At 43.0% G+C, this 25,560-nt stretch overlaps 1 protein-coding gene and 2 long non-coding RNA genes across 4 annotated transcripts in view; 2 read left to right on the forward strand and 1 right to left on the reverse strand.

The window, feature by feature from the left end:
- LOC138842880 (uncharacterized) overlaps positions 1-25,560 on the forward strand; it is a 248,363-nt gene that overhangs the window by 202,647 nt on the left and 20,156 nt on the right. The window contains exon 3 of the long non-coding RNA XR_011377845.1: positions 13,316-13,437. This is a non-coding gene — a long non-coding RNA (uncharacterized lncRNA). The remainder of the gene's footprint in view (positions 1-13,315; positions 13,438-25,560) is intronic.
- LOC115866132 (uncharacterized) overlaps positions 1-25,560 on the reverse strand; it is a 261,222-nt gene that overhangs the window by 86,450 nt on the left and 149,212 nt on the right. The gene's annotated exons all lie outside the window — the stretch shown is intronic.
- LOC115866129 (F-actin-capping protein subunit alpha-1-like) lies at positions 4,264-5,148 on the forward strand. The gene has a single exon (XM_030881383.2). The coding sequence runs from the start codon at positions 4,264-4,266 to the stop codon at positions 5,146-5,148; it is 885 nt and encodes a 294-aa protein (XP_030737243.1).

Below are 25,560 nucleotides of genomic sequence, written 5' to 3' on the forward strand. Positions count from 1 at the left end.
AGTAACGATTGCGTAACTTTGTGAATGTACTTAACGCCACTGAACTATACACTTAAAAATAGTTCGTATGATAAAATTTTATCTTATGTATATTTAGCTACAGTGAATGATAATTTTTTTTTTTTTTTAATTTTAAAGCTCATTGGAGGCTCTGAGCTCATGTGTGGCGCTCACATGCTACGGAGTCAGCCATTTCTTTGGGGACCCCTCATTGTCAATTTCCTAAGATTTTCCTCTTGGACGAGTTGGATTCTCCAGGGAAAGACTTTCCAAACTCTTACCTGAAGGATAGAGATAAACAGAGTGGGGGAAGAGGGCATAGGTCTTGGCAGTCAGTATGGAAACGTTTATTTAATCTTCCTCCAATCCGATTTAGTCCTCCTTTCATTAAGGTACTCCTGCCCCAAACTGTATCTGGTGTAACCCCTGTCTGGAGACCTTCTCTGTTACTCCTCTAGCGAATAGACCCTTAGGTTTCTGCTGTGTAGAGGAGGGCTACAAAGACATTTCAAGTCTTAAACAGATTTGTGACCAATCCTCCTGTTTTCACTCTGCACCTTAAGCCCTCCTTCTAGAGGTAACTGATGTCACCAATTTCTTTTCTTTTCTGTTTTTTTTTGAATTCTGAACATTTATGTCCATTCTTTTTTTTTTTTTTAAACATCTTTATTGGGGTATAATTGCTTTACAATGGTGTGTTAGTTTCTGCTTTATAACAAAGTGGATCAGTTAAACATATACATATGTTCCCATATCTCTTCCCTCTTGCATCTCCCTCCCTCCCACCCTCCCTATCCCACCCCTCCAGGCGGTCACAAAGCACCGAGCTGATATCCCTGTGCTATGCGGCTGCTTCCCACTAGCTATCTGCCTTACGTTTGGTAGTGTATATATGTCCATGCCTCTCTCTCGCTTTGTCACAGCTCACCCTTCCCCCTCCCCATGTCCTCAAGTCTGTTCTCCAGTAGGTCTGTGTCTTTATTCCTGCTGATGTCACCAATTTCTGAAACTTTTGGGATTCTTCAGTGTCACCTGATCCCCTTGCTGGCTTAAGATTCATCTTTCTTAGGTTGGATAAGCCAGTTACCATTTGTTTATCTGCCTTCCAGCTTCTAAAACGTTATTACTATTTCCTTCTCTCTCATTACCTTTGTTCTCAGGGGCTTATGCAAGAAAAAAAAAAATCCTTCACCGTTGTTTTAGTGAAGCCTAGGACAGAGCAATAGTTAACATGTATGTTCAGTCCACTGTCTTTGCCGGTAAAACTTTTCTGTAGTGTTTACAACGCCACTTAAAAAACTGTTGTGATTCCTTAGGCTCAATTAAAAGAAGGAAATCATCTGAAACAAAGAAAGTGGTGGTGGTCAGTGAACGCTGGAGTACTGTTTTCAGTTCCGGGAACAACCCTTAACACTAGAAAAACTGAAACTATTTAGATGACAGTGACTAGAATATTAATGGCACAATTGAAGGGATTAGGGAGGTTTTCAACAGAGAGTGGAAATTTCCAGCAGTTGACCTCAGATATTTGAAAGGCTGCTGTTCATTCATTCATTCATTCGATAAATGTTTAGTGAGTTCCTGCCGTGTGCCAGGAGGAAGTTTTCCAACATGGGAACACAGTAGTGAACATGACCGATTCTTAATTCTTGTGGAGCTTACATTCTAGTGGAGGGAAGAGTGATTTGCTCTGGATGGACCCACTGTAGAAATAGAGCAAATGGATAAAATCCATCAGGAAATAAATTTCAAGTTAATATAAAGAAGATCTTTAAAGTGTTTGAGTTATTGAGGTGTGATGGACAACCTCTTCCATGCCCTCAGAAGGCTATGGAAACTAGGATATGCCCAATAGAAGCAGAGCAGAGAGGTTAAGTTGCACAGCCTCTAGCTGGAATCCCAACTCTACTCCTTGCTGACGGTTGACTTCGGTCAAATCACTTAACCTCTATGAACCTCTGTTGTTTCATGTGTAAAATGCAGCTAATATAATATACCGTGCAGGGTGTTGTGAAGATTAAATAAATTACTCTGTGTAAAGTGCTTGGAAAAGTATCTATAGTACAAAGTAAGGGCTACATAAGTGCTGCTAATATTATTTCTTTTTTTTTTTAACCAACTTTTTATTTTGAATAAATTTCAAACCTATAGAAAAGTTGCAAAAATATCTATATACTCTTTATCTAAATACCCCGGCTGTTAACATTTACCTCCTTTGCTTTAACTCTCTGGTGTGGTTTGTTTGTTTGTTTGTTTGTTCCTGGAACATTTGAGTACTAGTTTAGCTGTCAGGACACTTCAACCCTACATACGTCTATTTATATGAGAATGGGGGGCATTCTCCCACATAACCACGGTCTAATCACACAAAATATTATTGATACAATCCTCCTTTCTAATATGTAGTCCGTGTTCAGTTTTCCTCAGTTGTCCCCATATGTCCTTCCTGGCTTCTGAAAAAAATCATAATCCAATCAAGGATCAGATGTCACACTTAATTGTTATATCTCTTCAGCCTCTTTAATCTAGAGCCATTCACTGGACTTTTTTGTCTTTTATGGCATTGGCATTTCTGAGGAATCTAGGCCATTTTTTTGTCTGTTGTATCTCAATTTGGATTTGTCTGATTCTTTCCTCATGATTAGATTCAAGTTTAACATTTCTGACAGAAATACTACACAAGTGTGTGGCTTTCTCACTACGTCACATCAGGAGACGACGTCAGTTTACCCCATTTGGTTAAGGCGGTGCCTGCCACCTTCCCCTTGGTATTAATAAGTCACCTGTGGTGTCACATTTGAGACTGTGAACGTCCTGTTCTCTGGACAGTTTCTCACCCAGTGATTTTAGCATCCACTGATGATTCTCTTATTATTCCACAATGGGCACGGCACAGTCAACAAGATGAACAGAGAAGATAACTGGTCCAGGGAAAAATTGCCAGAGTATAATGGGGGCTTTATAGCCGGTAGTTAGTCCCACTTAGTAGAAGAGACCATAACCTTTGATATAAATGCACATTTCTCTGACAACTGTGTAGTTTGCACTTCTCGCCCTTGTGTGCTGCAGTAGTTAGGTGCTGTTTTGTCCCCTGGAGGAAGCCCATATTGTTCTGTTCCTACCAGAGGAAAAACAAATCAAGAGCAACAAGGAAAATATGGAGTGTAAGCATGTGTTTCCAGGTCATCAACATGCAAGCAAACATGCATGAAAATGAGTGTTAATTTCCTTCGTGATTCAGTGTTTGCAAGACTATCAAGTCATTTCCCATAGGCAGCCCAACAACCATCACATGGTAATGAATTTCTATTACAGCCACGTATGATGGTTGAACCAGAAAACTAATGAGCAAAGAAATGAACAAAATAATAACAATGGTGATAACAGTAATGATGGTGTAATACTTAGCTGGCAAGGCATTTACGACTGGTGTCAATAGGGTAATGTAGTTATTTGGGGGCAGTGAGAACAGGTCTGATTTTCTCATTTTAACATTTGTGGTTTCTGCTGCCTTTACATTTTTAAAAAATAAAAATTCTCAATGAAAATAGACCCAGCCAAATGATCAAAATGGAAACAAGTTGTATGGATAGTAGTTTGTGCTTTTTTTATGTTCTTCTTACTAGGTTTTAGAGGTCTTTTAAATTTTCCGTGGACTGTTCTGCAGAAATTAAAACAGAAAAAGACTCTAGCTTTTTGGAATTTTTGTGTTCAGTGTTGAATTATATTCTTCATTACCAATTTTCTCATTCATACGTATGTATCTTTGGGCTTTGCTTTAGTTATCTATAAAACTCAGGGTGGACTTGTGCTTTAACATGGACTAAACCATTTGAAAACAAGACTGTTTTAAAGATAAATAGGTATTTCAAAAATTCATTTTATTCTCCTTTAGAAATCACTATTATTTTCTTCTCACTTTTTCTTTCTCTCAGTTATCATCAGATATATTTTAATATCAGATTGAAAGGAGAATTGATCTGGGGTTTTTTTGTTCTTTGTTTTTTGCGGTACGTGGGCCTCTCACTGCTGTGGCCTCTCCCGTTGCGGAGCACAGCCTCCGGACGTGCAGGCTCAGCGGCCATGGCTCATGGGCCTAGCCGCTCCGCGACATGTGGGATCTTCCCGGACCGGGGCACGAACCCGTGTCCCCTGCATCGGCAGGCAGACTCTCAACCACTGTGCCACCAGGGAAGCCCCTGATCTGGTTTTTACAAGGTAAAAGTACATGATGAATTTAAAACATCTAGAGAGCAGCCCAAGATGGCCGACTTGGAGGATTGGGTGTGGGATGAGGAGAAGGTATGCATAGCTGCTAAATTCATCACTCATGCACCCCCAGCGGAATTTAATGAAGTGTTCAACGATGTCCGGCTACTACTTAATAATGATGGTCTCCCCAGGGAAGGGGCAGCACATGTATATGCCCAGTATAACATGGGTCAATTCATGCCTGTGAAGATAGAAGGATATGAAGATCAGTTCTTAATTACAGAACATGGTGACCTGGGTAATAGCAGATTTTTAGATCCAAGAAACAAAATTTCCTTTAAGTTTGATCACTTACGGAGGGAAGCAAGTGACTCTCAGCCAGAGGAAGTAGATGGAGGTCTGAATTCTTGGAGAGAATCCTGTGACAGTGCTTTAAGGGCCTATGTGAAAGATCATTATTCCAATGGCTTCTGTACTGTTTATGCTAAAACTATAGATGGGCAACAGACCGTTATTGAAGAAATGGCATCCATGTATGCCATATGTATTGAAAACCACCAGTTTCAGCCTAAAAACTTCTGGAGTGGTCGTTGGAGATCAGAATGGAAGTTCACCATCACACCCTCTACAGCCCAAGTGGTTGGAGGACTTAAGATACAGGTTCACTGTTATGAAGATGGCAGTGTTCAGTTGGTTAGTCATAAAGATGTACAGGATTCAGTCACTGTTTTGAATGAAGTCCAAACTGCCAAGGAGTTTATTAAAATCATAGAGCATGCAAAAAATGAGTATCAGACAGCAATTAGTGAAAACTATCAAACAATCTCAGACACCACGTTCAAGGCCTTGTGCCAGCAACTTCCAGTTACCTGCACCAAAATCAACTGGAACAAGATACTCAGCTACAAGATTGGCAAAGAAATGCAGAATGCTTAAAGGCTGAATATAGGATTCTTCAGTACATGGAAAGAAAGGAGTCAATGTGTGGTCATATGATAAATAAGTGATTTATAAACAAGAGGGATACTTTTCTAGGGCTTTCAAAGTTAACAGGTTTTCTAGTCTCATGGAATACTGTTGAACTTATAGCATTGTCTAGATTCTTTTGTGTTTTCTGCCTTGTAATTTTCTGTTTTCACTATATCTACTTGTAAATCTTTTTTTTTTTTTTTTAATTCTACCACATTTAATGATGGAGAGAGATATCTATCCTGGAGTCATTTTTCTACTTAGAAAATTTTCCTAGCCATGAAGCCCTGTTACTGACACAGACAGGTAATGTGTTCAGTGCTTTTCTACCCCATCCTTCACAGCACTTCTGGCACCTCACTGGTTTTTACTGATCAACCAACAGCTAAAGAGGCTATGCTACAAACTATAGCTGAATGGAAGACACATTCATCCTTCTCCCTCCGATCGCTTTGATCATCATTTATAACATCTCATAACTATAGTTTCAAACGTTTGGATTGGGGCTTTTCAGGTCCTTTTTGGAGGCAAAGGAAGTTTTCTGGAAATTCCATTATAGCCAGCTTCTCTGGGGAAGTTATTTTTAAATCCAAAGACTTGGACCACATTCCCTACAAATGAATGTGTTTGCTGTTTTCCCTTCCCTCATCGTCTCCTTCCCATCTAGTACCATTATAGTGATAGACATGTGCATTTTTAGAAGAGTTTTACCCATTTATTATTATTTTTGTAATATTCAAAAACTGCTGACATACTAGGGATATAGTAGAGTATAAAACTTGAAAAAATGCAGATGTTGAAGGAATGATAGTTACCCTGTGCTTTAATACTTTATGGCAGGATTGTACTATAAGCGAATGAATCAAACAGCCATGTTTGTTAACGTAGTTAACAGTCATAGTCAGACAGTATCTTTCTATTACAACCTGTTATTTGAGGGAAGACTAGTGATTTGTTCTAAATAGGATGTAAAACTTTTTCCAAATTAGTCTTCCCAGTCCTGCCTGCCAACTCAAATGTAACTGTGTTAGAGCAACCCTTCCCAGGTTTATCAGCAGGTACAGGTGTGATCTCAGAATGCACAGGTAACATAGATACGATAGGACAATTGGTAATGGCGGATTCATTTACATTGTTTATACTTCGATGACCAGGCCTTAAGAGAAGGTCAGTTTTTTTAAAAACCAAGTAGTGTCTTCCTCCAAACACATGTCAAAGAAGAGTCTGTGTTTCAGCTTCGTTTTGGCTCTGTAATACAGTCAAGCAAGCTTATTTCCAAGTGACCCGTTGAGCTATGTAAGCATTTTTGCTTATTTCAAGTAAAATATACTTGTATTATTTGTCACTCATACTATCCATCCATACCACACGATCCTCTGTATCAGGTAGTGAAAAAGAAATACACCTGTTTTGTTCTTTAAAAAAAAATAATAAAAAATAAAACTAAAAGAGAATTCTAAATAACGTAAATTGAGGTTAATGTTTCGTTAGCAATTTTTCTTGAAAAGTTGTGTCAGTTCATGCTCATTTTCTTTAATGGAGTGTTGTTAGTTATCTCATTTTAGGTAAATATTCTCTAGCAGGTTTCAGCCAGAACAAATATTTACAGTTAAGCCCTCAACTCCAGAAAATGGCTTTGCATGTGTGCTGGGGGGAGGGTTAAATGCAAAGGCTGATTTTGTCTTCTCTTTAGACACGCCGCCACAATAAATCATTCAGAGACACTCAAACGGATGTGTATTGGAGGAATGCTCACCTCCGTGAGGCTAAGGTAGAGGGTTAAAAGGCTATGCAGGCTATGACGCCACGTAACTAATGGGCACACTTTTCACAGACAGAAGGGCCATGCTTTAGTCATTTAGTCATGGTAAATCTGTAGTGACAGACGTTTGTTCTATATTTGTGAATGACCTGATTTGGCATGCATGCAGCTCGTTCTGCTGACAATAATGGTAACACGGTATGAGGGAGAGAGGAAAGAAAGGAGGAGGAACAAGGGGACGAGGTGAGGTGGAGGGAGGAGAGAGACCCAGGCAGACTAGAGGGAGAAGGGGATAGGAGTTTTAAACAGCTGAAGGTCATTAGCATCTAAGGGTGGCTCTAAGGAAACCTGCCTTTAGTAGACAGTTATTTTAATTTGGGAACAAGTCTTACATTCATTCCTAATCGATTTGGAGAGGATCACCTTCCCTTCCTCCATGCTCCCTCCCTCTTCTTTCACTCCTCTCCCCTCCAATCTCTGGGGGAGATAGATATTTGTCAGAAGGATGCTTCTGTCTCAAGGAATCCCTTGTAATTTGCAAAACTTGCCTGGCCTTCCACCCTTTGCTGCAGTCCTGCTACGCCTTCAGCTAGGAAAGAAGCTGGCCCCAAGTGATGAAAAGAAGGGCTGCCCAGAATTATTGACGTCTGCGCTGACCAGCCAATCCAATGTGTGGCCCTCCCCCGTCATTCTCCAACACAACACTTACTGTCATCTGAAACTATCTTATTGATTTCTTCGCAGTTGTTTAATTAACCAAATAGGATGCAAGCTCCATGCAGATAGGGACACAGTCTGTGTTATCCACTTCTTCAGGGAAGAATATGTATGTTCTCTATCTTACTTGTATTCTCATTATAAAATAAACGCTTGAGGAGTATTCAGTGAATCTATACAGATACTTTTCTATGTTGAGTTCTTTCAGTTTGCAGACAGTAGAGACATCCTGGGGTTACGTCGGTGATGGGTGTTTATAAGGTACACACAAGCAGGCGAGCACTCAGGAAGCTCCACTGGGAAAAGGAGCATGGATCTCACTATTGAGGGTCCATTTGGAGCTTTATAACCTGATAGCCCCTCTGAGGACAAGCGTCTCTCTGCTCACTTCTGCTCAGACCAGGCAGCCTTCCCTCTCTGCTCCAGGGCTCTGCCATGTCCGTGAAACAGGTCCCCTGGCTCACCAGTTCCCCTGTTCTGGACTCCCCAGCATCATCAGCCCTCTGTGAGTTCTGAAGTCAGACTCCTCCAGAAAGGAGGAGTGAATGATTTGCCTAATCACTACGCAGTATAAGGAACCCCTTTGGGGAAAAACTGCCTTGAAACCAGCACTCAGAGGTTCCTTACCAGGGGAGCCCATCAGAAGCAACTGTACAGCTTTTTCAAAATACACTTCCAGGGGACCCGCTGATATGGAATAAATTAAAATCTCCATCTGATATGGAACTGGACATCTGACATTTTGAAAAGTCTCTCCAGGTAATCCTGTTGTGCCCCTCTGGACCACAGCCAGTGCCACTGATGATTGCCTCTGGGCCAGGTGCTCATCTTCAGTCCAGTCAGCTATGCCCAGGGAGGTGGAATTCCTGGTACAAAGGGCAGGGAGTGAGCATGGCACTCACTCTGAACTCCCTAGTTTCCTTTCAGATACCTGGTCTACCTTTCCATTTATCTGTCCATCTTTCCTCCTGTCTACCTATATATTTATCTTCCTAGGTATGATTTTTTAGATATTGGGTCTTGATTCTAATATCCTTCTCCTTTTCCTTCAGAAACACTTATAAGGATTGATTAAGACAAATGAGAGCAGTTCTAAAAACTGGAAACAGAACAGTTGTGGTTATAGAGAACAGAGCACGTAACTCTAGATTCCGTTTCAGAATTAGAATTTAGCTTCTTAAAATAATAATCCTTTATTCCATAGTCTTTCCCATTCACAGTCCTTCCAAGGTGGGGATACCTAGAAAAGGATTTACTCTTCTGGGTCACATGAGGGCAGCCCACTGAATTACTTATGAAATATAACTGCTGCTTATTTCCTTTATAACAACAATGACAACAAACAGAGGTGAAGAAGGAGGAGGAGAAGGAAAACAACATCAAGCCTGGACCAACTTCCATGGCTGACATCAGGAGGCCCTTGGGAAAGAATGGGCTATAGCAAAAAGTGAGGAAGACTCGGCGATAATTTAGTCAATATAATGTGTACTGAGCTCCAATTTGTATGGTGTATAAAAGAAATAGAAGATACAGCCCTGCCTTCACTGAGCCGACAACCCAATAAGAGAGACACATGGAAAGGAGCTACAATATTAAATAGGGTAGTGTATATAAAGAACCTAAGACTACTGTATGATCTCAGAAGATGCTAGTTCCCTTTCGTCTGAAACAAAGAAGCTGGTTAAACAATAGCTGTGTGTATCAGACTTACCTAACTTCCCTTCCAATTTCCTCCTCCCTTGCCTGCCTCTCCTTGATTTTCCAAGCTCCCTTGCAGTTAAGGTGACCATAGGACACAGGAGAAATCTGCTGGCATTGCCTCTACCCTTTTGTACTGGGTTGAATGGTATCCCCCAATAATTAATGTCTACCATAACCACAACCTTATTTGGAAAACGGGTCTTTGCAGATGTAATCAAGTTAAGATGAGGTCTTACTGATTTAGGATAGGCCCTAAATCTAATATGACTGATGTCCTTATAAAAAGATGGAAATCTGGACACACAGTTGCAGACACACAGGGGAGAAGGCCATTTGAAGATGGAGGCAGAGCTTGGAGTGATGTATCTACAAGCCAAGGAAAACCAAGGATTGCTGGCAACCCCAGAAGCTGGAAGAAGCAAGGAAGGATTCTTCCCTAGAGCCTTCAGGGGGAGGACGGCCCTGCCCACACCTTAATTTTGGACTTCCAGCCTCCAGAACTGTGAGAGGATAAATTTCTATTGTTTTAAGCCACCCAGTTTGTGGTACTTTGTTACATTGGCTCTAGAAAACTTCTTTCTTCTTCCTAGAAAGAGGATATGATTCCTTGAGGAACAGCAGACATCTTATGAGCATAAGGACAGAAGTCATATGCTAAATAAGGCTGGTAGACCAGAAAGACAGTAAACCTGTCTCCTTGGGGCAAGTTCCCCAGACTCAAGATAAATAAATCCTAGATGATTCAGTTGTCACTCAGGATTTCCATTAAGGGAGGTACATTTCTTTTCTTTTTTTTTTTTTTTTTTAAATTTAGTTTTAACATCTTTATTGGAGTATAATTGCTTTACAATGGTGTTTGTTTCTGCATCACAACAAAATGAATCAGTTATATATATACATATGTTCCCATATCTCTTCCCTCTTGCGTCTCCCTCCCTCCCACCCTCCCTATCCCACCCCTCCAGGCGGTCACAAAGCACCGAGCTGATCTCCCTGTGCTATGCGGATGCTTCCCACTAGCTATCTACCTTACGTTTGGTAGTGTGTATATGTCCATGCCTCTCTCTCGCTTTGTCACAGCCTACCCTTCCCCCTCCCCATATCCTCAAGTCCGTTCTCTAGTAGGTCTGTGTCCTTTATTCCTGTTTTACCCCTAGGTTCTTCATGACATTTTTTTTCCCTTAAATTCCATATATACGTGTTAGCATACAGTATTTGTCTCTCTCTTTCTGACATACTTCACTCTGTATGACAGACTCTAGGTCTATCCACCTCATTACAAATAGCTCAATTTCGTTTCTTTTTATGGCTGAGTAATATTCCATTGTGTATATGTGCCACATCTTCTTTATCCATTCATCCAATGATGGACACTTAGGTTGTTTCCATCTCCAGGCTATTGTAAATAGAGCTGCAATGAACATTGTGGTACATGACTCTTTTTGAATTATGGTCTTCTCAGGGTATATGCCCAGTAGTGCGATTGCTGGGTCATATGGTAGTTCTATTTTTAGTTTTTTAAGGAACCTCCATACTGTTCTCCATAGTGGCTGTATCAATTTACATTCCCACCAACAGTGCAAGAGGGTTCCCTTTTCTCCACACCCTCTCCAGCATTTATTGTTTCTAGATTTTTTGATGATGGCCATTCTGACTGGTGTGAGATGGTATCTCATTGTAGTTTTGATTTGCGTTTCTCTAATTATTAGTGATGTTGAGCATTCTTTCATGTGTTCGTTGGCAGTCTGTATATCTTCTTTGGAGAAATGTCTATTTAGGTCTTCTGCCCGTTTTTGGATTGGGTTGTTTGTTATTAAGCTGCATGAGCTGCTTATAAATTTTGGAGATTAATCCTTTGTCAGTTGCTTCATTTGCAAATATTTTCTCCCATTCTGAGGGTTGTCTTTTGGTCTTGTTTATGGTTTCCTTTGTTGTGCAAAAGCTTTGAAGTTTCATCAGGTCCCATTTGCTTATTTTTGTTTTTATTTCCATTTCTCTAGGAGGTGGGCCAAAAAGGATCTCGCTGTGATTTATGTCATAGAGTGTCCTGCCTGTGTTTTCCTCTAAGAGTTTGATAGTTTCTGGCCTTACATTTAGGTCTTTAATCCATTTTGAGCTTATTTTTGTGTATGGTGTTAGGGAGTGATCTAATCTCATACTTTTACATGTAGCCGTCCAGTTTTCCCAGCACCACTTATTGAAGGGGCTGTCCTTTCTCCACTGTACATTCCTGCCTAAGGGAGGTACACTTCTGACTAAGGCACTATGGTCAAGAGGAACCGACATAAGAGTAACTTGAGTTGACGTCTCAGCCATGTTGTTCTGTAGATGGGTGGCCCTGGGCAAGTTGTAAAAAATTCTTGAACTTCATTTTATTCCTCTGCAAAATAGAAACAATAATATGTACCTGGGTTTTAAGTGAGATATTTTATGAGAAAGCCAGGGGTCATCAACAGGGCAGGGGAAGCAAATACAAATTTCCTAGACTGTGGAATCTCCCCAGGTGCCTGGATCCTGCCTGTTGCCTGTCAATACAAACACTACATGGAGACCATTCCCCCCACCATGCTTGCTGGCGGGGACTCCCCCCTACTTTTTAGTAGGAAGCAGCTCTTGACAGCCCTGGTAAAATATAAAGAAAGTATCTTGTAAAATATAAAGAACCATACCAACATTGAGGATTATTTAAGTACAAATTAAATAGCTCCATCACATAACTTATCTAAGAAGTATTACTGGGACGAAGGGCTCCAGTTGCCCTCATCCAACAGTAGAGAGCAGAGGTGATTTTTTCTCAAGTTCTATCTGGGGTAGAGTCCTACCCCACAAACTTCTTGAACCATGCCTTTCTTGCCCAAAGTATGTCCTTCCCATCCCAGAACCTTCCTTTTAGTTATGAGCAAATACAAGACAGGAGCTAACAGCCTGTGTTGTCGACACTTCCTAGTCAGAAAGCAGCAGATAGATAAGAATGAAAACTTGTTCCAAAGGCCCACAGGCCCTGATGTAATTGAACGGCAAATTCAAGGGAGACCACAGAAGCCCACCGCTGCTCCCTGGATATCCGAGGTGGAAGCTGGGCTTTCTCAGAAGGACACATGAAAGAGACTCTATCTCACCCCACTTCCCACTCGGCAGAAGGGCCTCTCCATGAACAACCTCAATTTTCTAAAGGGCTGGAGCTTCCCGAGGTTCAGAGCATCGAGACGCAGGTCCAGGTGGGCCCTGTGTCCCAGCTCCATCAGTGCCTCGTTCCTCGCAGAATTCAATCAAATCACCTGTTTGCAGATTCGAGTCTCCACAGTGGCCAGCCCTGGTCTGTCTTTTCCACTTCCTGCCACCCTCTCACACCCTCTCACCACTCTGGAGCTAAGTGAATACGGTTTTCCAAATATAGTTTTGCAGCCAGTGTGTTAGGCCTTCTAATGAGCCACGGTAATTGCTTCTGCTATTTTCCAAAATGGAAATCAACCTCGCAAGAGCAGCTGGGTTGTTGCAATGTTCTCCTCCCTCCGATTACACCCCCCTCCCTACAAGTCAGTCAGGCTGCAGCCTTGACTGCTTCATCTGTGAGCGGGGCCTGTGGGACCCGCAGGAGGAATATGCTGATGGCAGCAGAGGCAGGGAGACGGAATAAGCGCGCTATTGTGTCTTTATTGCATTTGGGGGAGTGCGGAAGGAGGAGGTGGGAGGGGAGTATGGAAGGAGGAGGTGGGAGGGGAGTACGGAAGGAGGAGGTGGGAGGGGAGTATGGAAGGAGGAGGTGGGAGGGGAGTACGGAAGGAGGAGGTGGGAGGGGAGTGTGGAAGGAGGAGGTGGGAGGGAAGGATCTGCCTTTACTTTTGATTTCTAAGATATTCTTTTACGTGTTGTGCTTTTCGATGTATCTGAAAAGATGACCAGGTTTTTAGATGACAGAGCAAAGATGTTTCCGCCCTCCTTCTTTTTTTCCAGAACTGCTCCGAAACAGCACAGAGAACAAGAAACAGAAACACAAGCCCCGTATTCGTTAAGGGCAGGAGACATCTGGAATCTGGAACCACCATATATGGAGACGAGAGACAGATGGAGGAACGGTAAGGTGCTTCGTAGATAGAGGTACGGAAAGTTAAACCTGAACGCCCGAGGGGGTCACCATTGCAAATCAAGCTGATTCACTCTGCAGAACACGGGGCTTCCCGGGCCCACGAACGGCAGTGGCCAGGAGTGAGCGTGGCCCTGCAGACAGTCCCTGCGGGAGAAAGGTCATGATACCAGCTACCATTTGTAATGTGCTTACTGGGGCCTGGCTCTTAACAAACGTTCTCTCCTGCAGTCCTCACAACGGCATAACATATTATTGTTCCCATCTTGTAGATGCAAACACTGAAGCTCGGAAGGATAAAATCATTTGTCCCAGACAACAGAGAAAAAGGTACTAAACCAATGGAGGCTTAATTCCAAAGCCTTACCATCAGAACCCCACCTCTCCATGTGAAACTGAGGCAGGGGTCGCAGCTGTAGCTACGTTGACTATGTGGCCAGGCTGTCGTATGGCTGGTGGGGTTGCGAGCAGGCACTGGGCAGGGCCGCTGCTGTCTGACGTCCGGCCCTACTGCGTGGCTCGGCCATTTTGCTGAAGCTACCCTGTTGTTTTGAAAATTCCTATAGAAACGGAAGTGTCCCCACCTCCCCTTCAATAAGATCTGATCTGGAGGGACCCTCTTCCTGGAATGGGGGTTAGACCTAGAAAGTGAGTTCTTCGAGGCCCACAGTAGCCAAGGGTCCACCAGACACACTGTTCTGGGTCCTGAGGGGGAGGGCGGGCTAATCCCTTCCTGCGCCCTCCTGTTTGCTGCAGCCCTGCTGCCTCTCCTGTGCCACCCAGAACAGGTGCCCATCCCACTGCAGCTTCTCGCCCCTCCCCTCTACCATCCGGTCCACTGGTCGCCAAGCGCACACACGTCTGGGTGAACCTCGGTCATGAGGAAACCAAGCATCCCATGTCGAAACCTTTAAAATAAAGTCTGCAGACACGTGATGAGAGTCTACTCTGCTAAGTGGTCACTGTAGGCACTTCTGAGGTGAGAAAGACAAAGGGCATGGCGTCTGCCCTCAAGAATCCATAACCAGCTGGAGCTTCTAGCATCAGCCCCAGAAAAGGGCACTGAAAATACCAGGCTGCGTGTGGCCAGGAGCAGGTGGAGAGGTTCTCAGCGTTAGGGAAGTTGTTCTCATTGTCTGTTGTCTCTGGCTCTCCCATTACGTTGTGAACTCTTCGAAGGGAGGTGGTTTTTCTTTCCCCCAGGCCATAGCAGTGTGTGGGTGAGCATTTGTTCAGTAAGCATGTTTTGAATGAATGGAGGAAGGAAGGAAGGGAGGGAGGGAGGGAGGGAGAGAGGGATCCATATGTTCAGAGGAAGGAGTACTGCACAGACCTGGAGTATCAGGGAGGGTGTCAATGAGGACGTGCGTCTGCAGCCAGGCAGAAGGTTTGTCATCCAGTGACTCCACGTTACCAATGGAAACTTCCAAAGGACAAGACAGTCCCAGAAAGACTGACTTGAGAGTAAGCCCAAAAAGCAGGCTTGTGGCAGTGAACTCTGGGGAGACTGATGGAGACAAATGGATGTCATGGGGACACCAAAACAGAGCCTTTCCAGGAAGCAAGTAAAAAGTCAGCTGTAAGTAAAAGAAGTATCTAGAAACAGATATATGTTCTGACCCAGATGTTGCCACTGACTCTAAATTCCTATCTTGCAAAGACAAGGCAACTTTTATAATGCATTTATTTTTACTCCTGCCAGACAGCCTGCTCGTACCCCAGGCGGCCGCAACAGTCTGTACCTACAATCAAAGGCTATTCAAAAAAGTGTGAAATTCTTTTTTTTTAACATCTTTATGGGGGTATAATTGCTTTACAATGGTATGTTAGTTTCTGCTTTATAACAAAGTGTATCAGTTATACATATACATATGTTCCCATATCTCTTGCGTCTCCCTCACTCCCACCCTCCCTATCCCACCCCTCTAGGTGGTCACAAAGCACCGAGCTGATGTCCCTGTGCTATGCGGCTGCTTCCCACTAGCTATCTATTTTACGTTTGGTAGTGTATATATGTCATGCCGCTCTCTCACGTCGTCCCAGCTTCCCCTACCCCCTCCCCGTGTCCTCAAGTCCTTTCTCTAGTAGAAATTCTTGCTGGCATTGAATGCCTCAGAGTCATGGGTTCCTATTTGCCACTTATGATGACATCCAGCAATCAGGACCAGTACAAACTAACTTCTGCCCATGCTACTAACAGATAAATTGAATCGATGGTTATCCCTTCATTCAAAAAACATTTACGAGCATGTACCGTACGGTTCGTCAAAGTCCTAGGCGGCAAACTGAGCACTGGAGATTGAACGGGGGGGTACACAGACAGGGTTTCTGCTCCGTGGACTCTGGGTCTGGTATCTGCACAGATGTTCACTTCCTTTCCTAGCTGATGCTGCTTCCAAGCCCTGGGTCAGGAAACTACAACCTGGAGGTCAAATTCAGCTCACCACTTGTTTTTGTACAGCCCTCTCAAGCTAAGAATTTTTTTTTTCCTTTTTTAAGTGGTTGGAAAAAGCCAAAAGAAAAATAATATTTTGTGACACATGAAAATGACATGAAATTTAAATTTCAGTGTCCATAACCAGTTTTCTTGGAACGCGGCCACGCTGGCTGGTTTACGTGCTGTCTACGGCTGCGTTCGTGCTACAGCAGAGTCATTGCCACAGAGCGTATGGCCACAAAGCTGAAAGGTTTTCCTATTTGATTTTTTATAGAAAAAGTTTTCTGACCCCTGTTCTAAGCAAACTTTCTCAAAATGCACTCCATAAAACATTACTTCTGAGGATATTAATGTGTTAGATTTTTTTAAAAAGATTTCCGTTGTCAATATATTAAAAGTTTCTCTACTCAACATTTTCTCTCATCTGGAGTGTGCCAAATACACCCTCTAGGACAGGATGTGGAGGTCTCCAGACCTGTTCATACATTTGTTTACTTCCAGGGAATCTCATAATACAGGCGGTTGTGCACGGCACTCTTTGGGAAATACTTATCTAAACAGAGTTCTTACTCACAGGCTTTCTTTGTGTTATTTCTGACACCAGTTGCCAAAAACCAAAGCAGTGTCATTGCTGGAGAAGTAAGCCTTTTCCTACCCAGATCTGAAGCCCCTTCCTCTTACGCATAGCCCGATTGTTCTGAAGCCTCCCAGTTTGATTCCAGCTGAAGAATTAAGTAGTTAATCTCTACCTATCACACTTAGAGTTTCCATATGCTTCCCGAAATGAAACCTTGGGGGGAAGATCCCAACCCCCTCGCTGTCGGTTATCTTGCCGACAAGCTGCTCTTGATTTATTCTGTAACCACACACCGATTCATCCACATACGTGCGCATAAAGGGTCTCAGGAAGAGCCCAGGGTGGGTCAGCTGGGGCTCCAGCACGCTGGGACACATCTGGAGAACTGAAGGTTATCTGCACAGGGGCTGAGAAGCCTCCTGGGAGAGCATTAAGGGAGAAATAAGCCAGGCATAATGACCTTGACTCAGTAAGAACGTCTTCATCCTTCTAGGGGAGGGCAGTTCTGAGGATCGTGTGATCTCTGTCCCATAGATGCATCCCCTGCTTCGATACCCGCCTGCTTGAGTCCTGTGAAGAGGTGGCAATGCGGAAAGCGTGTAAATAAAAACTGAAAGAGGTGTTTCTTGAAATTCATAAAATCTTGAGGCCTGAGTGGCACTGCTGCGAAACTGAAGAAGGCATGCTTCCCGCCATGCCGCGAGGCGTTGGTCTGGGAAGTGCTCACGGCATTGGGGATGCTGCTGCCCAGGAGAGAGGGCCAAGCAGTAGCACAGCCTCCTGGGGGCGCTGTGGCCACTGGAGAAACCGCAGAGCCCCACCTGCTCCTCAGAACAGTGATAGATGGTGTGGAACCACCAGCCAGCAAGAGACAACCTTGCCTGGTGGAGCAGTGGATGTGATGGCCACCGGCAGGTGTTCTGGTGTCCAGGGCAGAGGAAGCCTCTGCTCTTCCAGTGGAGTAGCAGCAGAAGGGCAGCTGCATCTCCTAGAGCACAAATGAGACTATCTACTCTCCCTCCCAGGAGGGTGGGTACCAGGAATCCTTGGGGCTAGTGGGCACGGGGCTGCCATTCTGTGTCAGGCTCATGACCAGTGAGCTTGCGACCTTTGATCTCACTTCTAGTCTCAGAAGGTGCATGAGGGAAATTTGGATTTCTTCTATCCACTAACAGAAACACACATAATCTCACACAGTTGCATGTATTCCTATCAAGACATGTGCTATGAATGTAAAGGCTCACAGGTACCCAAGCTGTGCTTGTATATGAAACCATACGTTGTTAAAATGAGGTGGGAATGGGTGAGAGTTAGGTGGAGGGTTTAAGCGGATGAGTCTTGGGGTTGGGGGTCTCGCCATCCCTGCTTCATCCAGAGAGCTCTGCTTTTATCTGTTCTATGCACTGTGCTTCTACCTAAAGATTTCTTTTAAGAAAGGTTTTCGTGGCAAAACAAAGAGCTGTGAAAAACCCACTTGATATAATCCAACACTATTATTTTATAAATGAGGAAGTGGGGACGCAGAGGGGTAAAATGACTCACCTGAGTTCATGAAGACAAAGTATTGGATTAAGGGCTCAAGTCCAATGTTTTTGTTTTGGTTTGTTTTCCTATTACACCTTGCAGAGAAAGAAGGAATATACACTGAAACAATGAAGTCTGGGTATTTTACACAGCTTCATGTGTTTCATAGTTTTAGTGGTCAGAGGTTTGAGAACCGGCTTATTAGATCTTTTAATTTTTCTAGCTATGATTTTATAGCAAGAAAAATATTAGCTATGGGGGCAAAAATGTAGATTAAATTCATACAGTTATGTATCGAATGACCACAGTTAATACAATTTTCAATTCAACTCTACAGTTGAATTAAAGTCTACTTAGACATGTTGTACTAATCAGAAATATACAACAAAATGAGATCATTGTGTTTTAGAAAGAGCCTTGAAAAACAATGGCCCAGTTTTCTAAGCACAGAAGGAGACAAAAAAGATGACAAGAAAGTTGGCGAAGAAGTTCATGAGTAAATGTAAAGAGAATAGAATTATTCACTCTGCAGAAGGAAAGGCAAAAGAAGCTAACCATTTCCTGGGGCATAAAATATCTCTTAACTGAACTGCGCTCCTTTTCTCATCCACAAGGAGGACAGAGTAAGAGTGAACCTTTAGAAAGACCATGGAGCTTCAAGGTGGTATAGAGTCTGAAGAGTAGCTCTGAGGTTCTCCAGGCCATGCAGAGCTATAAGGATCAGAGGTAGTGCACGTTTAGTGATCATTCCAGGGAAGAAATGATAGCTGGATGACTCATAGTCTCTGTTATTATTTCAGAAAATATCAAGTATCACCATATGGTGGAGGCTAAAGGTAATTCATCCAGGAGGTGTAGGGGTAGGAAGCGGGAGGCCAAGGCACCACCTTCCATCTGTACACTAAGACGGTTACTTGGAGTGCCCACCCACCCTGCATGCTGCCTCCGTAACCAGCTCTGAGTGCCCTTTGTACCCTACCCTGCCCCTCCTGCTGTCAATTAGAGATTCCCAGCTGCCTGCTGGTGCCGTGGCTGAAGTTTACAGATGAGCGTTGGAAATAAGGCAAAACCCTTTCTTAGAAACTTAGGTTGCATCTAATGTCCTCATTTCTTAATACGCTCTCATAAACTTCTGAAACATGATCGAGTTCTGGACACAAGTGACTATCACACATCCCTCCCTGTGTCACCATTTTCCCTTTCTTACCAGAGAAGGCATTTGAAGCTGGTAGAATGGGACACACACAGCTGGGAGCCGGACGCAGGCACATCTTCCCAGAGGGGGCTGTCATAAAACATATGCTCACATGAAAAGAGACAGAGATGGTACTTACAGGAATTGCTAGCCTAACCCGTAGTACCTCGGCAGTGCCCACTTCCAGAGAACAGGACACCACGGACTGTCCGATTGTGCATCTTTCAAATGCCCTTGTTTTCAGACTCCAGATGTCTTGTCGCTATATTGTATCTATATCTAACCTTGCAGCCCCAGGGCCCAGTGATGGTAGATGTTTGTAATGGAAAAAAAAAAAAAAGATTCAGAAATAGTGATTGTTCACTTCAATTTTAATGGACCCAGAAGACGTATTGGAATCCTATGGAATGAAAGGATTATTTGTGACTGACGAAAGCTTTTTGTTCAGTTAACCCCAAGTCATTAGCATAATTAGAAAGTGAAATCCAAGATTTCAGAAAGGTGTATTTGCAAGTTGGTAATTATGAAAGCAACCAAAAGCCAGCTCAACAATAAACCTCCAACTGACTAGCTTGCCTGATGCCCTGAGATTCTTGGATGATTTGGTGTCAAGTGCCCCTTTCACTTTCAGGAAGGAGGAAATGAGCAGCTGAGACTCTTGTCTTCCAAGGACAGACCCTGACTAATTCTCTCGTTGTTCCTGCCTTTCTCAGTCTGGGCAAAGCTGTAAGCTGGGAAACTCAGCTTCAGATGGTGAGGCACTCTCTTGCAAATTCCAAGGATTTAGCGGGAGTGGGTATTAATAATTTGCAATGTCTGGTGGTGACTCAGGTCTCCGCAGACCGGCTGTTTAATCTGCAGCCAAGCCCCATTTCTCTGCCTGTGGCCCTGGTCCCACATGTCCCTTCCAGGATTCCATATTTCACATGAGTCTTTGAGGTTGTAGACATGGCTCTGTCTTCACGCCTCTGGAAGTATGAGACACCCAGGAGGCAGTGCAGGCCCCTTTGAGTGTAAGTTGTTGAATCAGCCTACTTTGATTTGCTGTCACGAGTCTGCTGTTGAGAGCAGCTGTGCCCCAGTTATTACTCAGGCTAAGAAGACGACAGCTTTTACCGATTTACTTGGGAAAGTCTTTGGAAAGCATCTAGATGTTCTCCAACTTTGGCCTATGGATAGGGCATGAGAGTCATTTTGTATACTGCTCAATTTGGAGGGTCTGGTTAATTGCAGCAATTTTCTATGGATTTTTAAAAACTGATATTTCAAGGACTGACCTGAGCAATTATTTCACTGGTCATTAACGTGAAATGGAAGAGAGAGAAAAGATCAACAAGATGGCGTGGAAATCATGCTGCTTGAACAAAACAATTATAATAGTTACAAGAAATTTTTTGAAAGTAAGCTACTAAAATAAGGAAGAATGGTGGTGACTAAAACTTATGTAAAGGCTGATTGAAACTTTACTCCCTTCAAATGGGATTTCATCTCTAGTGTGCTGCAAATGTCCTTAGAACCTTACTCTCCCATATGCTGTCCCAGTAACTGTCGCCCACTCCCACTCCATATCTCTCCTCTCTTCTTCCAAACTCCTCGAATATCTCAAGTCCACATTACTGCTCAGCCCAGGCCCCGCACTCCACCTGACTCCTCTTCTCACCTCCTTACTGAATTCTGTTCCACCAGAAACACTGTCATTTCCAACATGCATCACTCCAGCCAATCTTGGTTACTTTCAGTTCTGTCCTACAACCTGACTCTGCAAACAAAGAACTAGAAAACAGCACAGAAGCCTTTTGTACAGGTGGAAAGGGGAAGAGCCTCTGAATAATCCTTGATTTTTTTAAATTACACATGCAAAGGCCTAGTATAAGGCCATAGCAAGAGAAATGATCAATAAGTAATTCACTAATATTAACTATAATGAGCTGGAGGAAATAGAGTGAGGTTAAAAAGTGAAAGAAAGAAAAAGAAAGAAAAGATGGAAAGAAAGAAAGGAAGGAAGGAAGGAGAAGGAAAGAAAGGAGAAAAGGGAAAACAGCAGTTCCTTTGTAAAATTTTGTTTGAAGTCCCAAATTTAAAGTTCTAACTCTGATCACAGCAATGTAGAAGTGGCCTTATTCTTAATAAAAGTTATATATATCTATAAGGTGAGAAACTGTGACAAAACTATGCCCAGAATATAGCATGGAAAGAAATATATATTCAAATGATAATGGTCGTTGCTTGGGGAGGTAGATATGTAAGAAATGTAAGTTTGGAAAAAAGAGTAACTGATAATACACATAGAATCAAGCTGTAACATCTCCCCAGCTACACCAGCCTTCCATATCATCATTACTGAAACTCTTTCCACTGACATAGATATTCTTCATTGTCTCCCTTCTTCCTTCCTTTCCTCCCTCCTTTTTATCTTCTTGTCACTGTCTTAACCCATTCTGGCTGCTGTAACAAACTACCGTAGACTGAAGAGCTTATAAACAACAGATATTTATTCCTCACAGTTCTGGAGATTGGGAAGTCCAAGATCATCGCGCCAGCACATTTGCTGTCTGATGAGAACCCACTTCCCAGTTCATAGACAGCTGTCTTATCTCTGTGTCCTCACATGATGCAAGAGGTGAGGTTGCTCTCTGGGGTCTCTTTTATAAGGGCACTAATCCCATTCATGTGGGCTCCACCCTCATAACCTAATCATCTCCCAAAAATACCACCTCCTAATACCAACACATTGGGGGGTTAGGATTTCAACGTGAATTTTAGGGGGACACAAATATTCAGTCTATAGCAGTCACCTTCAGGGTCATTCAAGGATAAAGATATTGATGAGGGTAGGGTTTCCATGCAATGTGACTTGTCTGATTCTCTTTGAAAATAGTCATAATGGGGCTTCTACAAATGTGAGGGAGGAGAGCAGTACTCGGTATTGACTGAACCAAGTCTCATGCTGTACCCTTGACAAGCACTAACCCTCTCACGTTTTTGTTTTGTTTTCTTTCACAACAATCATATGAGGTGTGTCTGTAATTACAGTGGAGTTATATGATGCATGTATTTGATTTATTCAACCTAGAGAAATTAAACTGTGTGTACTTCCCAGAGAAGAAGGTGGTGGTGGAGTGGGAAGAGAGAGAGATTGCATTTAATATAATTGGTGCAAATGATTTTGCTCCCACTTTCACTCCGTGAACTCAGGCACCAGAGTGCACAGAAGATGTGTGTTTCCTCAAACTCTCTCTCTTACCAGGGTGCCTCCAGTGGTGTTTAGCATCTCGGAGCACCAAGACTGATTGCAGTGCCTAAATTTGCAATACAGTTTTTTTCTTCCAAAACGGCTCATAAACTGAGGCCAGGATTTTATCTGTTCCACTGTTGGAGGAAAATCTAGCTGTGTGAGACCCAGTGAGAGATGATTTGGGAGATGACTTTGGAAGAGAAACCATATACGTGCATTTTGGAGCATATTATCAAGAAAAAATTTTGATATATGTGATATTTTACTTCAGTTGTTCCGTCTTATCTCACATGTGAGACTCCACTTTATCTCCATTTTACAGATGGGAAAATTGAGGCTCAGGGAAGTTAAGTAACTTGCCTCCTGCCATATATATGGGGCCGAGATGAGATCTAAGCCAAGGCAGTCTGGCTCCTAAGCACATGCTCTTCCAACTCTGCTTAAATCCAGCTACATTCTCTCCTTGCGTCCCAGTTTCAAACGGTCACCTGCTTCTTGGCCATCTCCTGGGTGTCCGTGTCATCTCGCTTTTCCTTTGCTTCGGTTCAGGACTCTTTTGACAAAAGTAATCGTCTAAGTCGTTTTAGAATATTTTTGCCACACAGGTCATAGGCAGTTACTGGCATCTTCATTTTCCCGATAAGGAGCTAAGTGGGAGATAAGTTTGGGAATCTGAATGCTCCCAACTCAGCATCTGTTCATGCTGGTTTTTGTGCAGTGCCCAGGAGTGCCCACAGCCAGCTGTCTCAGTATTTGCTGAGAATTTAGGGTGACAACTGATGGAATGACTTAGTGAGACCTCGGAGAACAAACAAGGGTTTTATTGTCTTTATCTGGAAACGTGTGGCGTAGTCATAGACTGTGTTGGGGTCCAGAGTTACTTATGGCACCAGGACCCTTTGGGGCTGTGTGCCTGCCTTGTTCTTATCCATCCTACCGCTCCCCCTAATTACGCTGGGCGTGTGGGTGGCCCAAAGCTTCTCTTGCAGGAGGACTTGCAAGAGAGGAGCAAGGCCTCCTACCATCACGTCCGATGTCACCCTGTAGGATATTAAAACCGACTCAAGATTGTGTTGAAAAATGTTTTCCTTTCCAGTATGCTAATAAGAACAAGATCACATCAGCGGATGTGCACCGTGGCAGGATTTTTCCGCGGCCGAGTCTTTTAATGAGCTGTTCCATAATGAGAGCCCATTTGCAAACAGTATCTGGGCGCTAGTCAAAGTTTAAAGACCTCTATTTTCCCCCAACACGCGCCCTCTTCCAAGCCATGGCTTTAATTCTTTTAAACAGTAACATTAATTGGCTGTTAAGTAAAACAGGAGAGAACACAACAGATTTATGATATTTTGAGAAGCTACAGCAGTTCTCAAGCATTCAGAGAAACAGGCTTGGCCTTTATGAGGTAATTATGATTTAGTGTTTTCTCTCGCCCTGTTGAGTCTGTGGGCTGCCTCTAAAATGGATCTGGGATGAATGTCAAAATCAGGATTTACAGTCAAACCTTTTCAACATAGGAAGTGCAGGAGAAGTTTACTGTTTTATTTCTTTTTCTCCTAAGCAATACTGCGTCGTGCATTTCTGTGCTGTTAGGTTTTGTAAGATCTCCACTCCCCAGCCCTCCCCCCCCCCCCGCTTTGAAATGGTGTCTATAAATTACTTCTCCGGATAATGCTGCTGTATCATCAAAAAGTGATTGTTTTTGCAAGCAATCACGAGAGAGCATGTCAATTTAAATTAGCTCTTTTTTTCTTCTCACCCCTTTTCTCCCTCACCCTCTACAGGAGAACTGCTTTCATCTTAGTTTTTCCACCCTTTCAGAAATGAGCAGAAACCGACCGAAGCTTGATGAACAAGAGATCTTTCTCCTTCTTCCTGTGTCTTTTTTTTTCCAGTCTCTCTTTGAAATGAGAACTGTGTTTAGCTGTTGCCTTCAGGGACAGCAGACCCTGGGGATCTTTGGGCTCCAGAGGTTTCATCCTTGTCTCCCCTTGAACATAAGGAAATCTGAGGCAGTTTCTTTCCCTCTGGGAGCCTCCCTTCTCTTAATTTATAAAACAAGGCAGGGGGTGATTTCTAAGGTGTCTTCCAACTCTTAAGTGTTAACATTACCTATATATGTCCCAATAGTAGTATATTAGGCCACTTTGGTGTGTGTCATTGAAGAGTACATGTCACCCCAAGTATGCCACTTTGGCATAAGAATTATTTTGAGCTAAAGGCATTTGAAATCCCTTCTCTGCCAAAACACAGAGCCTCTGCAGATAACTGAATTGTTATATTCCCTCCCTGGGAGCCACTCTTACCTCCTCTTCTCAGAGACCTTCTGGTCAGCACCACACCCAGACAGGCATTGTCATAAAACTATAATATTTCCCATCTCTTCTCCTAAGGGCCTGCTTATTTCTCCTAAAAATCATTTGTTTTCTCATAAGTGCCCTTTTCCCTTCTCCTTCCCCTATAAAAATGGCACATAAGCCCCAAATTCTAACCACCTCCTTTGAATCACATGTTTTCTGTGAACTCTTTTGTATGTTTGTGAATCAAAATCTGTCTTTTCCCTTGCTAATCTGTCTTTTGTCAAGTTAATTTGCAGGCCCCTCATCACAGAACCTAAAGGATAGAGAAAAGGATTTTTTTTTTCTCCCTTACATTTGTGTGTGTGTGTGTGCGTGTGTGTGTGTCTGTAGAAGTTGCAGAGATGGGGATGGAGAGGATGATGCTAGGAGTAGCATTTTTCTTTAAACAAAAATTTTTATGAGGAAGCTTTGTAAGAGAAGGCACATTCACCATGCTTATCTCTACCGGGAACCGCTCTACAGCACCATTGTCAGTACAGCCCTCCCTTCCCTAGGTAAGGGTGTAAGCATGGCATGCACTAGGGGCTTTTTGGGATTTTGTTTTGTTTTGGTTTGGTTTGGTTTTGGTTTTGGTTTTTTCTGGGAGGGGGGAATGTAAGGAGGGGAGAGAAGGAACAGATGCCAATTCAAGGTCAGCAACTTTTCAATACGGGCTCGGACCACAGTTATTTAACTGTAAAGTTTTTTTCCCTCCATTTTATTTTGCTTTCTATCTTATTGGATAATCTTTGGAGGTTGTTCCTGGCAAGTTGGGAGTAGGAAGTTGCACCTCTGGTCTATTGCCTGA

Source organism: Globicephala melas, chromosome 11, assembly GCF_963455315.2.
Source record: "Globicephala melas chromosome 11, mGloMel1.2, whole genome shotgun sequence".
Lineage (NCBI taxonomy): Eukaryota > Metazoa > Chordata > Mammalia > Artiodactyla > Delphinidae > Globicephala > Globicephala melas.